Below are 14,622 nucleotides of genomic sequence, written 5' to 3' on the forward strand. Positions count from 1 at the left end.
CTTGAGCTTACTTTGTAGCCCAGGCTGGTCCTGAACTCACAACAATCCTCCTGCCTCAGCCTCCTGAGTGCTGGAATTACAGACGTGTACCACCACGCCTGGCTAAAATACAACGTTTAAAATATGATCAAATTATGCTCAGACTTTTTGTTTTGGTAACAACCTGGCAAAACCAAAGTACTCTTTTTTAAAAACACTTTTATCAAATTTTAAATAAGTCAAAAATATCTATTATGTGTGTGCATAATATATGAAAGTAAAAGTACATACAAGTTAAAGGTATATTACATACTTTTGTGTCCCTTATGAAAAGCTTTCTGGGCTATGCCTAGCAGTGTCTTGTGCAGGCATGCCTTCCTTCACAAGTCAAGAGAAGGAAAAATCCAGATCTGATGGTTTCCTTGTAGCTGCTTGAGATGTAACTGAAACTACTAGGTTTCATAGTTGCCAGTTTTATGGGAACAGCGTGGCACTGCCAGTTTTTATAGTTGAAGTAGATTCGAACACTTAACATGTCCACTATAATGTCTGTTTTTCTCTAGGAGCACTTGGTGCTTTTAACTTACAAACAAAATTGAAAATTTCACTCACCTCAACTTCTATGGGAAATGTATAGCAGCGATTCAGGTCTATCAGATTTTCAAAAATAAACAAGTTCTATAAATAAAAAAAACCAGAAAATATCTGAATGGCAGAGACCTTTGTTTTGTTGGCTTGTTTCCTTTTGTTTTGTCCTATTTTGTTTTGTGGTACTGAGGACTGAACCCATAGCTTTCACATCAAGCTATAGCCCCATCCCCCTTTAAAATTTTATATTTTTGAGACTAGGTCTTACTAAGTCACTAAATTGCCCAGATTGAGCTTTTAATCCTCCTGCCTCAGCCTCCCAGAGTGCTGGGATTACAGGTATGTGAGATCTTTATTATCGATGCTAACTATGGAATTAATTCTACTCAATAACGTATATATAAGCATATTAGCTTTAAAATATATCTGTGCAGAACTAAAAATAAATCTAACATAGGAAGGTACAAATTGCAGAACTTCAATTGATATAATCTAAATTTTGAAATCCTACAATGACAGCAGTAGCGAACACCTCTGGAGAGACCTACCTTTTCTGGTTTTTCACTAAACAGAAAACCTTGGTAAAATTTTAATTCATTGAAGACACAGCAGATAACAGAAATGGCACAGTTGTACGCAGCACAGCGATATAGCCTTCTCCTTTCCAGTAACTGGCTCTCTCCCGCCATGTTCTCCGTGAATGCATCGTGGCACAACCTGCAGAACAGGCCGAGCTCACAAACCACTGTAGTTAATGACAATTAGTCTAAGTACTTGACACGGAAATCAATGCTTCAGCCAGGTATGGTGGTGCACATCTGTAACACCAGTGCTCCGGGAGGTAGAGGCGGGAGAATTACAAGCTGAAGGCCAGCCCGGACAACTTTGCAAGACCTTCTCTCAAAGTAAAAAAGGGCTGGAGATGTATAGTGTGAACATGCTGGGTACAATCCCCAGTACCAAAAAAAGACAAAAAAAAAAGGAAAGAAAAATTGGTGCTGAGCCCAGCAACGCCAGACAACAGGATCTAGTTCAGTTCACCGCTCTTGAGCGTCAGTTTCATGCCAGGCACGCACTGGGCACTGGGATATGAAGATGAGCTTGTCGCCGCCTCACAGCACAGAGCACAAACGTGGCTCTCACGCCGTGGTGGTGAGCACAGCCACAAGGACAAGAAGTACAGAAAAGGAGGCAAGGAGGACACACTAGCCTAGTCCAAGAGCTAACGAAAGATTTAAGAGAATATGTCAGAACTGAGTTGTTTCACTGTCTTTAAAAAACAGGCCTCCCTGTTTCCTGGCCTGGCCTTGAACTTCGGGGCTCGAGCGACCCCCCTGCCTCAGCCTCCTCAGCAGATGAGAATACAGCACAGCGCCCACCTTGCGTAGGTTTGAAATAAAGATTTGCCAGAATAGAAATGTACACACGCATTACGAGCAGAGAAGAACTCATTCAGAGCAAGCGATGAACTAACTGTGTGGTGCTTAGGGCGGAGGTGGAAGCAACAGCGGCTGACAGCGAGCGAGAGGAAGGTTCCGGGCAGAGCCTGCCCGTCGTGCCCAGGGGCGTGGACTTCATCCTGCAGGGCAGGGTCGACAGGCTACACGTGAGAGCCAACTGCTTCTCCAGCGAGCTTTCTTCGAACAGCCTGTGCGTCCACTTACAGCTACGGCTTACACCTGTACAGTGCTGCGGCCGGGGCAGACTGCGTGGCCCACCAACCAGAAACACTTGGCCTTTACAGAAAAGGTCTCCCCACTCATTACTGAAGTCCAGGTGCCACTGAAGGGCGCGGGGTAAGACAGTGAAACGATGAGACTCGCATTCCAGCTGCGTTATCACACTGGCAGCAGCGTGGACATGGAAAAGAGATGAGCCTAGGAGCAGAGCAAAGAATTCTGAAGGACGTGGGTACAATGGCGCACAAAGTTGTCCACACGCTAAACCAGCCACAGGAAGGGGAACAGAGACTGTTTCAGAAACACTGAGAGAATAAAATCTGGCAAAGCAGTAACTGAGGTGGGGTCGGCAGAGGATGGAGAAACGCAGACGGAGGGAGAATGATCTGTGATTCCCAAGTCCCTTGTGCATCAGGCAAGGAGAGGAAGGTGACATCACTCACTGAGGCAAGGTAAAGTATGGAGGGTAAAGGAAGAGTAACGAAGTCTGGAGACAAAATGACACAGTGAAGTCTATCTCGCTTGGAAGAACTTCATTAGAAGACTTGTTTTAGGGCCGGGGATAGAGCTCAGCAGCACAAGCGCCTGCCTGGCAAGTGCAAGGTCCTGAGTTTGATTCCTGATACCAAAAATAAAAAAAGAAGACCTGTTTTAAAGAAAATATATTTGACTGCAGGTGGTGGTGCATGCCTGTAATGCCAGCACTTGGGAGGCTGAGGCAGGAGGATCCTTGCAAGTCCGAGATCAGCCTGGGCCACAGAGTGAGCGCAAGGCCAGCCTGAACTGCAGAGTGAGACCCTGTCTCAAAAAAGACAAAAACAAAAAGAAAACGAAAATATATTTGATTAATCTGCACTTTATAGAATGCCTGCTCAAAATACCACTTTTAAAATTTCAACTGACAGGAAAAATAAAACTGGTTCTTACTATAAATCATGCTGGTACAAATATATCAAGCTTTTCTGGGGGAAAAAGTAGTAGCAAAAAACAGTGAAAAAAATGAAAGGGTTTTATTCTTTACAAAAGATGAATATGGGACAAAATGTCTTTGTCCAATAACACACTGAAGTCCATCTTAGACGTTTGCATGAGGGAAAAAACTATAAAAATTCAGTATTTAAGTAAAACATATGTTCACATTATACAAATGTATAAAAGTACATGCACTAAAACTATTAACAAATTAAATACAGTAACATTAAGTAAAATCTTACTTAATAAGTGTCTTTGTGAGCTCATTTCCTTCTGTAACACAGGAGCCTTGGAAAGCTTGATTAATTTTAGATTCCTTAGAGTGAACATCATCTTTTGAAAGGCGAGAATACATCACTTCTAGCATCTTGTAATAGCCCATCTTCTTGGTGATTTGAGTATCGAAGGTAGATTCGTTTAGCTTAGAAAAGGCAAATATAGTCATCATTGGTCTTACTAAGCATGGAAAATACCTTATTCAATATATCTAATTTGACATTTAGTGTTCTTTAGATAGGAAATAATCTTTAAAAAAAAAGCTTAATCAATTCAAAAGGAGAGTTCCCTGTTGTCTAGGGCTTCCAACATGGATGTATCATAAATATAAGGGTGAAACAAAAAAATAACACATGATGGGAGAGTAGAGGGGAAGAGGAAAAAAATAAGAATTGAGATGTCCAACTCTCCATAATGAATCATTATGTACTGCAAACATGTAGTAAATATAAATTAAAGTTAAAAAACAAACAAACGAACACATGATATCCAAATAGTGAGTCATGGATATGCAACGTTTGTACAAAGTCTTATGGAAGACTTTCAGAGGAACAGCAAGTGAAAATCAACAGTAAAACACAGATTTTTTTAACCCTTCTGAACATTACATTAACACTGTACCCTTTAGATATTTATGATATCTCCCAACAGGATTCCATGGCAGGTGGAACCATACCATCATCCCAACCCAAAAAAGAGAGCTAAAAGACGCGCTATTCTCTAGGACTGGTGAATGTAACCTCCTCAAACAGTGAAAAGGGACTCGGAAGAAGTAAGTTAGAGACCTTGAGACAGGGAGGTTATTTCTGATTGTTCAGCTAGGCTCCAAAGGAAATCCTACGTAACCTTAGATGAAGGGAGATTAGATAAAAGGAAAAGACAAAGTGACACTGGAGGCACAGATAGGAACAGTCGCAGTGCAATCCAGGAATGCCACAGCCACTGGGGGGTGGAAGGAACAAGAAAGGCTTTCGTAAGAGACGCTGAGCGTGGCCTGACCATACTGCGGCTTTGGCCCAGGGTAACGGACTATAGATTTCTCGCCCCCAGAACTGTGAGAGAATCAACTGCTCTAAGCCACCAGGTGAGCAGTAAGGTGTTACAGTGGCCACAGGAAACTGTGCAGATCCGGTAGCCACAGGTTGTTCTCAAATGCAGAGGGAAAGGTCTCTGAGCTGGAGCCCACCTGAGTGAACACATGCAGGTTCTCCTGACCAGTGTCAGGAGATCTCCAGGAGATCTGTGGATCCCTATCAACACCGAGTTTAACACGATGCACGGTACCTTTGTAAACCTGGACTTCAACACGTCAATGGCATCCACGATGATTTTGCTGAAGAATTCTCTTAGAGCATCCAGGCTGCAGTGCCACAACAGGGTGAGGAGACAGCGATCTACAAATGCTTGGCGAGTCACATTTGAAAGTAGGTCATTCCTCCCGAACATTCTGTACACACTTTCCAGAAGGCCTGATTGTGTAACACAGGAGCTCCTATGAAAAAGAGATAAAATGGTATGCCGGGCTTGGTGGGACACACCTGTAATCTCAACACTCTAGGGAGGCTGAGGCAGGAGGATTGCAACCCCTGGCAACTCAGTGACTTTGTGAGACCTTGCCTTAAAATAAAAAATAAAAAAGGTAGGGATGTAGCTCAGTGTAAAAACCCTGGGTTCCGTCCCCAATAATACACACATGTGCAGAGAGAGAGAAAGAGAGAAAGAGAGAGAGAGAGAGAGAGAGAGAGAGAGAAAATGAGTTACATGAACATTCATGCTGTGAATAAATATTTTAAGTATCTCTTACATAAAAGGCAGCATAAACTCCAATTATTATGCATTACAAAACAGCTGAAAAGATTAGATAAATGAAACCTATCAAGACAAAAACAATTTGCACACAAATTGGATTGTTTTGTTCATTCCCAGAAATCTTCAAAACCAATTTAGGTATTAGGAAGAAAAATTTTTCATTTGTTCCCAAGTCTGGTTTTGCTTAAGGACACTGGAAAGGCGCATTTTGAGGATTTGAAACTTACAAGTTAATATTTAAAATATTCTAGTTTATCTCTATTCATGCTTATTTCCTCAGCAGAGATATACCCTTCTATTTGGTCCTTCCTCACCTGAAAAATAAAATATCTGAATAATCAGCTTAAAGATTTTGTCTATAAATCTATAAATTAAGAATACAGCTGGACATAGTGGCATGTGCCTGTAATTTCAGCACTCGAGAGGCTGACGCAGGATTCCAACTTGAAGTCCAGCCTGGGACACACAGCAAGATCAAGGACAGGCTAGACCACACGGTGAGCCTTTGTTTAAAAAAAGAAAAGAACAAGAAAAAAATTTTTTTAAAAGAAAAAACAACAACAACAAAAAGAATACAGAATTCAGTTTCCTTACCTACTAAAAAAGGGTTAGAACAAAATGATCATTAAAATTTTAATGCTCTGAACTTGATATTACCAGGGTAAATTGTGATATACAAAGGGTACTTGAGTAAAAGTTTTAAGGTTCTAAGACATCACTATATGTCACACAGACTTTTTCATATTCACTGGGCACTACTGTGGCCCCAGGGGTTATGCCCCTCCCAAACCCTCACCCCAAGGTAATGGTATTAGTAGGAGAGGTCTCTGGGAGTTCATAAGTTATGAGGGGCCCAAGGGGATTGGTGCCCTTATAAGAGGCCCGAGGGCGATCCTTTCCCCTTCTACCCTGTGAAGGACAGCAAGAAGGCACCACCTATGAAAGAGCAAAGACCTTTGCCAGATATGGAATCTGCTGGCACCCTGATTTTAAACTCCTAGAACTGTAAAAAATAAATTTTATGGAGCCAGGGATTTAGCTAGCAGCACAGCGTCTGACTGGCAAGCATGAGGTCATGAGTTCGATTCCCGATACCGGAAAAAAAAAAAAAAAAAAAATTGTAAGTCATTCGGTCTAGTTTTTTGTTATAGCAGTCCAAACTAAGACATGTGTAATCTTTGCTTTAATCAACCTCAAAATTTTACTGGCAAAATGCAAAAATCATATAAGCACATGGCTACTCACGATGGAATTATTCTTAACAGAAAAAGACTGAATCCAAAGTCCATCAGTGGAGGACTTCTTCAAAATACAATGATACTTTCACACAATAAAGAACTATGTACTTGCTTAAATAAAAACGAAAAGGGAAAGTATCCAATTTTCCTGCATCTACTGAAATAACAACTGGCGTTGGTCCTTTATTCTATCAGTAATGGCGTCCAACATTAATTGCTTTCCACTGCGTTAAGACAGTGTGGCATTCCTACAATAAATCTCAGTTGGTTATGACATATAATCTTTTTCACATGTTGGATTTGGCTTGCTGACAGATTTTGGAGATTTTTGTGTCTATTTTCATGAGGAATACTGGTCTGTAGTTTTCTTGTGACGGTGCTTTTTTCTGGCTTCCTGGACTTGGGAAGTATCCTTCTTCTACTTCCTAAAGAATATATGAAGTATTGATATTTCTTCTTTAAATATTTGATAAAGTTCACTAGTGAAGGTATCTGGGTCTGAGCTTTCCTTGTGGGGAGACTTTTAACGATTAAGGATATTCAGATTTTTAAACTTCATGCGGAGTCAGTGTTGGTGACATTGTCTTTTTCACTTAACTTGCAAAACTTTTGGCATAATGCTGCTTGTAATGTTCCCTTACAGTCTTTTTAACTTCTGAGAGGTCAGTAGTAATGGTCCCTCTTTCATTCCTGATTTTCATAAAGTATTTTTCCTTTATTTTTCGTCTAACAATCTGTCAATTTTTCAAAAAATAACTTCTAGTTTCATTGAGTTTTCTTACCATTTTCCTGCTATCTATAATGTTACTTTTCATCTTAATCTCTATTTTCCCCTCCTTTCAGCTTACCTTTGGCTTAGTTCTCTTTTCCAGATTTTAAGGCAGAAAGTTCAGATTATTGGTCTTCTGTATGTTTAAATTTTTTTTTGTTGCTGTTTTCTTGTTTATTTTGGAGACAGAGTCCAAATTGTCCTTGAACTCATTATATACCCTAGGCTGGCCTCAAACTCCTGATTCTCCTGCTTTGATCTACCAAGTGCTGTGATCAGAGATCTTGTTTTCTGAAACAGCCATTAGAAGATACACTTCGCTCGCTAAGCACTGCTTTAGCTGCATCTCATACATCTGGGTGTGCTTTATTCTTATTTCTTTCAGAGCAAAATACTATCTGACTTTCCTTGTAATTTCTGCTTTGACTCAAAGATTATTTGAAAATGTGGTATCAATCAGTTGGTTATTTAAAAGTCCCCAAATTTTCTCCTGATGTTGACTTCTAATTAAGCGTCACTGCAGTCAGAGAACATACCTTGTATGGTTTCCATCTTATTTTTTATTTTAAAAACTTTTTATTTACATGTTTACAATAGATAATGACTATAGTTGTCATGGGGGAGTTGCTACATGGACACAACACATCTCAATTCTGTTTACTTCCCCTGATCTTCCCCTCTCTCCCGCTCCATCTTTTTAAACATACTAAGACTTGTTTTACGGCCCAGTACCCTCCTCGGCTCCACCGATCTCGCTGCGCTTTCTGCGCACCATGATGACAGCAGCTGTTCCTACGCCATGCCGTCCTGCCTTGGCGCCACCAGATTATGGACTGAAACCTCCATAAACTGTGAACCAAAGCAAACTTCTCCTCCTTTAGATTGTGGGTTCTGGGTACTGTGCCTCAGTGGAAAGTGACTAAGACAGTCTGGAAGAATGTTTCATGTGTTCCTTAAAATGAATGTGTGGGCCGGGAATGGTGGCACATGCCTGCAATCCCACTACTTGGGAGGCTGAGGCAGGAGGGTTGCCACAAATTTGAGGCCAGCCTGGGTTACACAGCGAGTTCAAAACCAGCCTGGCCTACACAGGGAAACCCTATCTCAAAAGACTAGAAAACAAAAACAAAACAAAACAAAACTGAATATATATTCTGTTATGTAGAATGTTGTATAGTTGATTAATTACTGTGTGATTTTTTTCCAAGTGTCAACAGAAAGGAAAAAAAATTACTAATTCATGCTACATCATGGGAGAGCCTCAATAAAGAAGCCTAAATAAAGAACACACACACACGAGATCACATGATTCCATTTATATGAATAGTGTAGAAAAGGTAAATTTATGACAGAAAGGTACATTAAATTTTTTAAAAAGTAGATTAGCAGTTGCTGGGGCTGACTGTCAGAGTGGGAGCCAATTGTAAAAGGTCATGTAGGTCTTACTAATATGAAAATATCCAACAGTAATGGTTGCACCACTCTATAAAACTCCTAAAAAACCATTCAGCTGTATACTTAAAATGGTTAATTCTATATTATATAAAATATAACTCTAAAATAAATTTATAGATATTTATAAATTCAATATAAATGCCAATTTAAAAATTTCATTGGAAGTTTACAATTAGAAGTAGCTACACCATTAAGCCCCTACTTTAAAAATTAATAATCAAGTATATCCCATCTTTCTCACAACACTTCTGTAAAATAGTAAATTATATTTTAAGTAACCAAACTGAATTGATGAGCACAATCTCTTCATTATGGTGTAACTACAACTACTGAATTTAAAATGGATAAAAGAGTTAGAAGAATGGCTCTTTGCAACTCCTAATAAAATAATTGTCTGAGAGCAACTAATATAAATATAAGCAAAACCATTAGGAAAATGCTCCATAAAGAAGGTGGCTGCCCAAATTTAACATCTCTAAAAGAAGCACAACCAGAAGACATGTGCCCCCCAATGGCCTGAATATGAAATACAGAACATCAACTAGTGAGCAATCTTGCCAAAATGGGAACCTGAATCAAACTGAACTCTTAGTCTTAACTCTCCATGACAGGAAACAAGGACTGAAGGACCGAGTTAAATAAAAAGATCAGGAAAGACTCATGTAAACCCAGAATGAAGACACTGTACAGGGTGAGTGTCTAGGATTTTTCAATGACAAAAGAAAAATTAGTGAAGGAGAAGGGCTGCTCTAGATGACGTCAGACTCAGGGGACATGACTGTGAAGTGACAGGGTCTGGATCAAAATTCAAATACCCAACAGTCTGAGACCATTTGAGATTACAGTCAGAATAAGAACTTTGTTCAGATAATATTGGCATTCTGGAGATAAAAGCAAAAGAGTTCAGGTGAATTAACAATGTGGCAAATATTTGCTTTAAATTACATCAGTGAAAGAGAAAAGCGAAAGGGAGGAATAAAGCTGGGAAATTGTTGATTCATTATCTGGAGCCTCACGTAGATTATTTTTCTTAAGCTCTAAGTGTATGAAAACTTTCAAACTAAAAATTTGTTTTTAAGAAAAAATAAATAATATGCAGCGGTGAGCATTGCTACTCAACATTTTGTGGAACAGAGAAGATACTTTTCCCCAGCAGTAACGTGTTACGGCTCCTGTGCTTTCAGTAAAATGACGTACCTCCTGGCAATCCTTTTGAAAGTAGTCTGAAATAATTCTTCCATAACATGCTGCTGTTCTCGACAAAGAATTTCAGTCATCAACTGTAACAGTACAGGACTCTGAGACAATTCCAATGCATCTAGAAACTAGAACGAATATATAATCAGCATCAACAACATTTTGTTGGCTTGTATTCTTATTTTTTAACAATTCTAATTTTAAAAATTGAGAAGGAAATACAATCACTCCACATAACACTTTAAAATGCTAATATTCTTGTCCTTTTTGCAGAATAGAATGCCTGCCTTATTAATAATGTTCATCAAATACTTGAGTTTTGGTTCTCTTTAGGTTTTACAGATGTTCTTCCCTTCAGTCCGCAGGTTCTGAGATTCCCCAACAGGCCTGCACCAGGATCTTCTTCCTTCCCCAGGCCAGTCCTCCGTGGCTTCCTACGGGGGAGACACCTGTCTTTCCCCGGAGTTCTCACTGTATGGCAATGTGCCGGCCACACTTCTAATGTTCTCCTTTTTACTTTCTCATTATCTGTCCCAGTGTTGGTTTGTTCTATTTTTTAAAAGACAGCCTCAATTTTACCTTTAGAAAGGAACAGGAAAGTTTCAATTTAAATTTGCTTTTACAAATTTAATTTCCATGAGCCTCTATTTGTCCTAAAGATCCCACCATCTCTGCAGCTACTCAGCACAGACTCTTTGACTGTGCTTCTCTTGCTTGGTGACTCCATTCCCCCTGAGCTCCTCTTTCCCATTGGCTTGCATCTTTCTTTTGTGTATGTATGTGTGTGGGGGAGTGATGGCCGGTAACCAAACTTAGGGCCTCATACACGCTAGGAAAACACTCTTCTCATTGAACTATATCCCCAGCTCAAAGCAGTTAGATTTTAAAAAAAATTTTTTTCTCGAGACGTAGTTCTTCCATGTTACCTAGGCTGACTATAAACTCCTGGGCTCAAGCAATCCTCCTGTCTCAGCCTCCTGAATAGCTGGGACTCGAGTAGCTGGAATTAGAGGTGAGTACCTTGTTTGTATCTTTCTTATGGGAGCAGCTTTGATTAAATGGTCAGTGATTATTTGTATTTACATTCAAGCAATATCATTAAAAAAAAGTACTAAGGATCTACTTGGAATCTTTCTGAATGGTAAAACCATTAGATAACAGATTGCTAGGAACAGGATACTCACAGGATACTTACACAAACGGACTTGAGATCTCTACAATAGCACAGCCTGATAAAATTTAGGTTAACATGAATTGCATGACCAAGCTTTAAATCTAAGTTCTCATTTAGAGTAAAACAGAGGATAAATAAGTTTTTAAAATTCCCTACCAAAATAACAATGGCATTTTTCACATAACTAGAAAAATCAATTCTTAATTAATATGGAACCACACACACATGAAAAACTCCAAGTAGCTAAGGATATCTTGAGCACAAAGAACAAAGCAGGAGGCATTATGGTACCTAACTTTTAACATATATCAGTAGTTACCAAAATAGAATGTTACTGACATGAAAAACAGATATACAGCCTAGAAGAATGGAAACATTGTGTGCATGCATCGGTAGCCAGCTGATTTTAACAAAGGTGCAACAAATGGTGCCGGAAAAATTGGGTATCCATACGTCAAAAGAACGAAATGACAGATCCTTAGCTCTCACCAGTTACAAAAATCAGAATGGATGACAGAATTAAATGTAAGACCTGAGACTATGGGACCACTAGTAAAAAACATAGGGTAAATAAATACTTTAGGTCTTTGGAATAGGAAATAATTTTTTTTCACTTTTAATTTTTCTTAGTTTTTTTTTTTTTTTTTTAAAACCTGCAATTTTTTTTGTACCGGGAATCAAACTCAGGACCTTGCGCTTGCCAGGCAGGTGCTTGTGCCACTGAGCTATATCCCCGGCCCTTAACTGTTCTTAGTACATGTGTGCAGTACATAATAGTTACATTCCTGTGAGGAGTTGGTACATGCACATAATACATCTTAATTCTTTTACCTTACCCTTCTATTCTTTGTCCTCCCCCTCCTTCTATCCTTGGTCCCCTTCCCATTTGTAAAGGATCCATCTTCCTATTTTGGGGGGAAGTGGTAGAGACAGGGTCTTGGTTTGTAGTCAGGCTGGCCCTTAACCACTATGTAGCCCAGGATGGCCTCAAACTTGCAGTGATCCTCCTGCCTCAGCCTCCCAAATACTGGGATTACAGGCGTACACGACTTCGCCTGGCCACTTTCCTGTTTTCTTTTTATTAGAAAATACTCAAAACCTCAAGAAACAAAAGCAAAAATACATAAACAGAATAACGTCAAATTACAACACTTGGCATAGCAAAGGAAACAACAGAGTGAAGAGACAACTTAGAGAATGGAATATTTGCAAACTATATATTTTCAAAACATGGAATTCAAAAACCCCAAGAGCAAATACATAAATTAATTAAATAAGTTATTTCTTTAAAAAGCCATTGCATTTAAACAAACATTTCTCAAAAGAAGACATACGAATTGCGAACAGGTACATGAAGAAGTGCTCAATATCACTACCAGGGAAACACAAATCAAAATGATGACAGAGCAGCTCATCCCAGTTAGGATGGCTGTTATCAAAAAGACTAAATGTCAGGCTGAACTACACAGTGAGACCCTGTCTTCAAACAAAAACAAAAACAAAACACTAAAGATAACATGGTTCTGATGAGGACACGGAGAAAAGGAACCCCTTCCATACTCCTGGTGGGAAGGTAAGTCAGTAAAAGCAGTAGAAAAAAGCCTAGAGGTTTCTCAAAAAATTAAAAGTAGACCTATAGGACCATATGATTGAGCAATCCCACTACTGGGATTATACCCAAAGGAAATGACGTCAGGGTGTTGGAGGGCTGTCTGTGAATTACAACACTATTCACAATAGCGAAGAAAGGGAAAAACCTAAGTGCCCATCAACTGACACATGGATAGAGAATGTGGTACATATATACAACGGAGTAATATTTGGCTATGAAAGTAAAAGCAAAATGCTGTCCTTTGTAGTGATGTGGATGAAATCAGAGATCAGTACATTAAGTAAAATAGGTCAGACAGGCAGATGAATTGCAGACGACATCACTAAAAATGATGGAAACTGAATGTAAGTGGAAAGATGATGGAACTTGGTAGCAGACCATCTGACTAGCTGTGTGAGGTCCTGGGTTCAATCTCTGGTACTTGGAACAATAACAGCAACAACAACAACAACAACTGTAGCAGCAACAGCATCAACAACAATAACTGCAGCAGCAGCAGCATCGACAACACCACCACCACCACCAACTGCAGCAGCAGCAGCATCGATGACACCACCACCACCACCAACTGCAGCAGCAGCAGCATCGACGACAGATTCCAAAATCAAACTTAAAGAGGAAAAAAAGCAGCAGCTGAATATACAATAGTGGCTTAGGCACTGGGGACAGAGGGACAATTAATGGGAGGAGACTGAGATGGGAAAAGGCCGATCAATGCGTATTAACTATAGTTATCAGGAAGAAGTTCTGGTGTGCTACTGTACTGTACTATTTCAAAAGCTAGAAGAAAGGATTTTGAAAGTTTTTATCGTAAAGAGATGATAAAATACTTACGGAAATGCACATTTAACCTGATTTATACAGTATACAATGTATACATGTATTTAAACATTACATGGTATCCCATTAATGTGCAATTTTTATTTTTTTATGTATTAATTAAAAATAAAATTTTAAAACATATCTAAAGAAATATAACAAAAATCAATGTTTTAATTTTTATACTGCTAAAACTAACCTTTTTCATGCAGTCCACATAATTATTATATCTCAGAGTTCCTGGAGGAAATTCATCAGACTTCATAGGGAAATGAGAAACAACGAGCTTTTCAAGAACACCCTTAAGGTCATCCAGATAGCCACCGGTAAGACTGGTGAAGAACGGAAGAAGAATCACAGCTTGGCCCTGTGGTGCAATGCAGATAAATAAAATTACGGTAATTGTGGCTTACAAATCCCACAAAATAAATAGAATTACTGTTTTCTATGACTTTGCAAATAGAGTACAGCATGGAGTCAATGAGTGATTTCAGAATAAATTCTATGTTACCTTAAAAACTAACCTGAATGCAATTGTGTTCCTCAGCTTTGCCTCTAGAGATCAGTGGACTTGGGGTTATACATATATGCATTAATAAAAAGGACACAGTACACTGACTCTCTCTGTGTTTTCTCTTTCCACAAATAACGACCCCAGAAGAAATGTACTGAACGTGTTTTGTGTGGACAGAACATCTTTAATAACCTATGGGTAATTTATAATTATCTCTGTGTAGAACTTCATACTGAGCTTAATAGGAATTAGGTGCTAATTTCTACCTCCCTTAAATGGTAGGAAAATTACAAGACTCTCACATGGAGAAACTGGAAACTTCATTAATCATACAGAATAGAAAACACTAAAGAATTTTCCTCTTTATCCAATAAAAAATGTGCTCTTTCATTAAGACTACATTTTAATGGCTATTATTATAGAACTTTAAAATTTGCAACTTTAGGCCAGGTGTGGTGGTACACACCTCTAATCCCAGCACTTGGGAGGCTGAGGCAGGAAGATCACTGTAAGTTTGAGGCCAGCTTGGATTACATGGTAT

General features: G+C 39.1%; 1 protein-coding gene across 3 annotated transcripts in view; it reads right to left on the reverse strand.

Annotated features, from left to right (window-relative positions):
• The window catches only part of Prkdc (protein kinase, DNA-activated, catalytic polypeptide), a 157,200-nt gene that overhangs the window by 70,070 nt on the left and 72,508 nt on the right, over nucleotides 1–14,622 (reverse strand). For all 3 annotated transcript variants that reach the window (XM_013520201.1, XM_005396037.2, XM_013520202.1), the window contains 6 exons: nucleotides 13,767–13,934; nucleotides 9,963–10,090; nucleotides 4,779–4,986; nucleotides 3,461–3,639; nucleotides 1,116–1,284; nucleotides 592–657 (listed from right to left, as the gene is read on the reverse strand). In XM_013520201.1, the coding sequence (XP_013375655.1) occupies nucleotides 592–657; nucleotides 1,116–1,284; nucleotides 3,461–3,639; nucleotides 4,779–4,986; nucleotides 9,963–10,090; nucleotides 13,767–13,934 (918 nt within the window). The remainder of the gene's footprint in view (nucleotides 1–591; nucleotides 658–1,115; nucleotides 1,285–3,460; nucleotides 3,640–4,778; nucleotides 4,987–9,962; nucleotides 10,091–13,766; nucleotides 13,935–14,622) is intronic.

This window comes from Chinchilla lanigera, unplaced genomic scaffold (assembly GCF_000276665.1).
Source record: "Chinchilla lanigera isolate Chin_1 unplaced genomic scaffold, ChiLan1.0 scaffold00053, whole genome shotgun sequence".
NCBI lineage: Eukaryota > Metazoa > Chordata > Mammalia > Rodentia > Chinchillidae > Chinchilla > Chinchilla lanigera.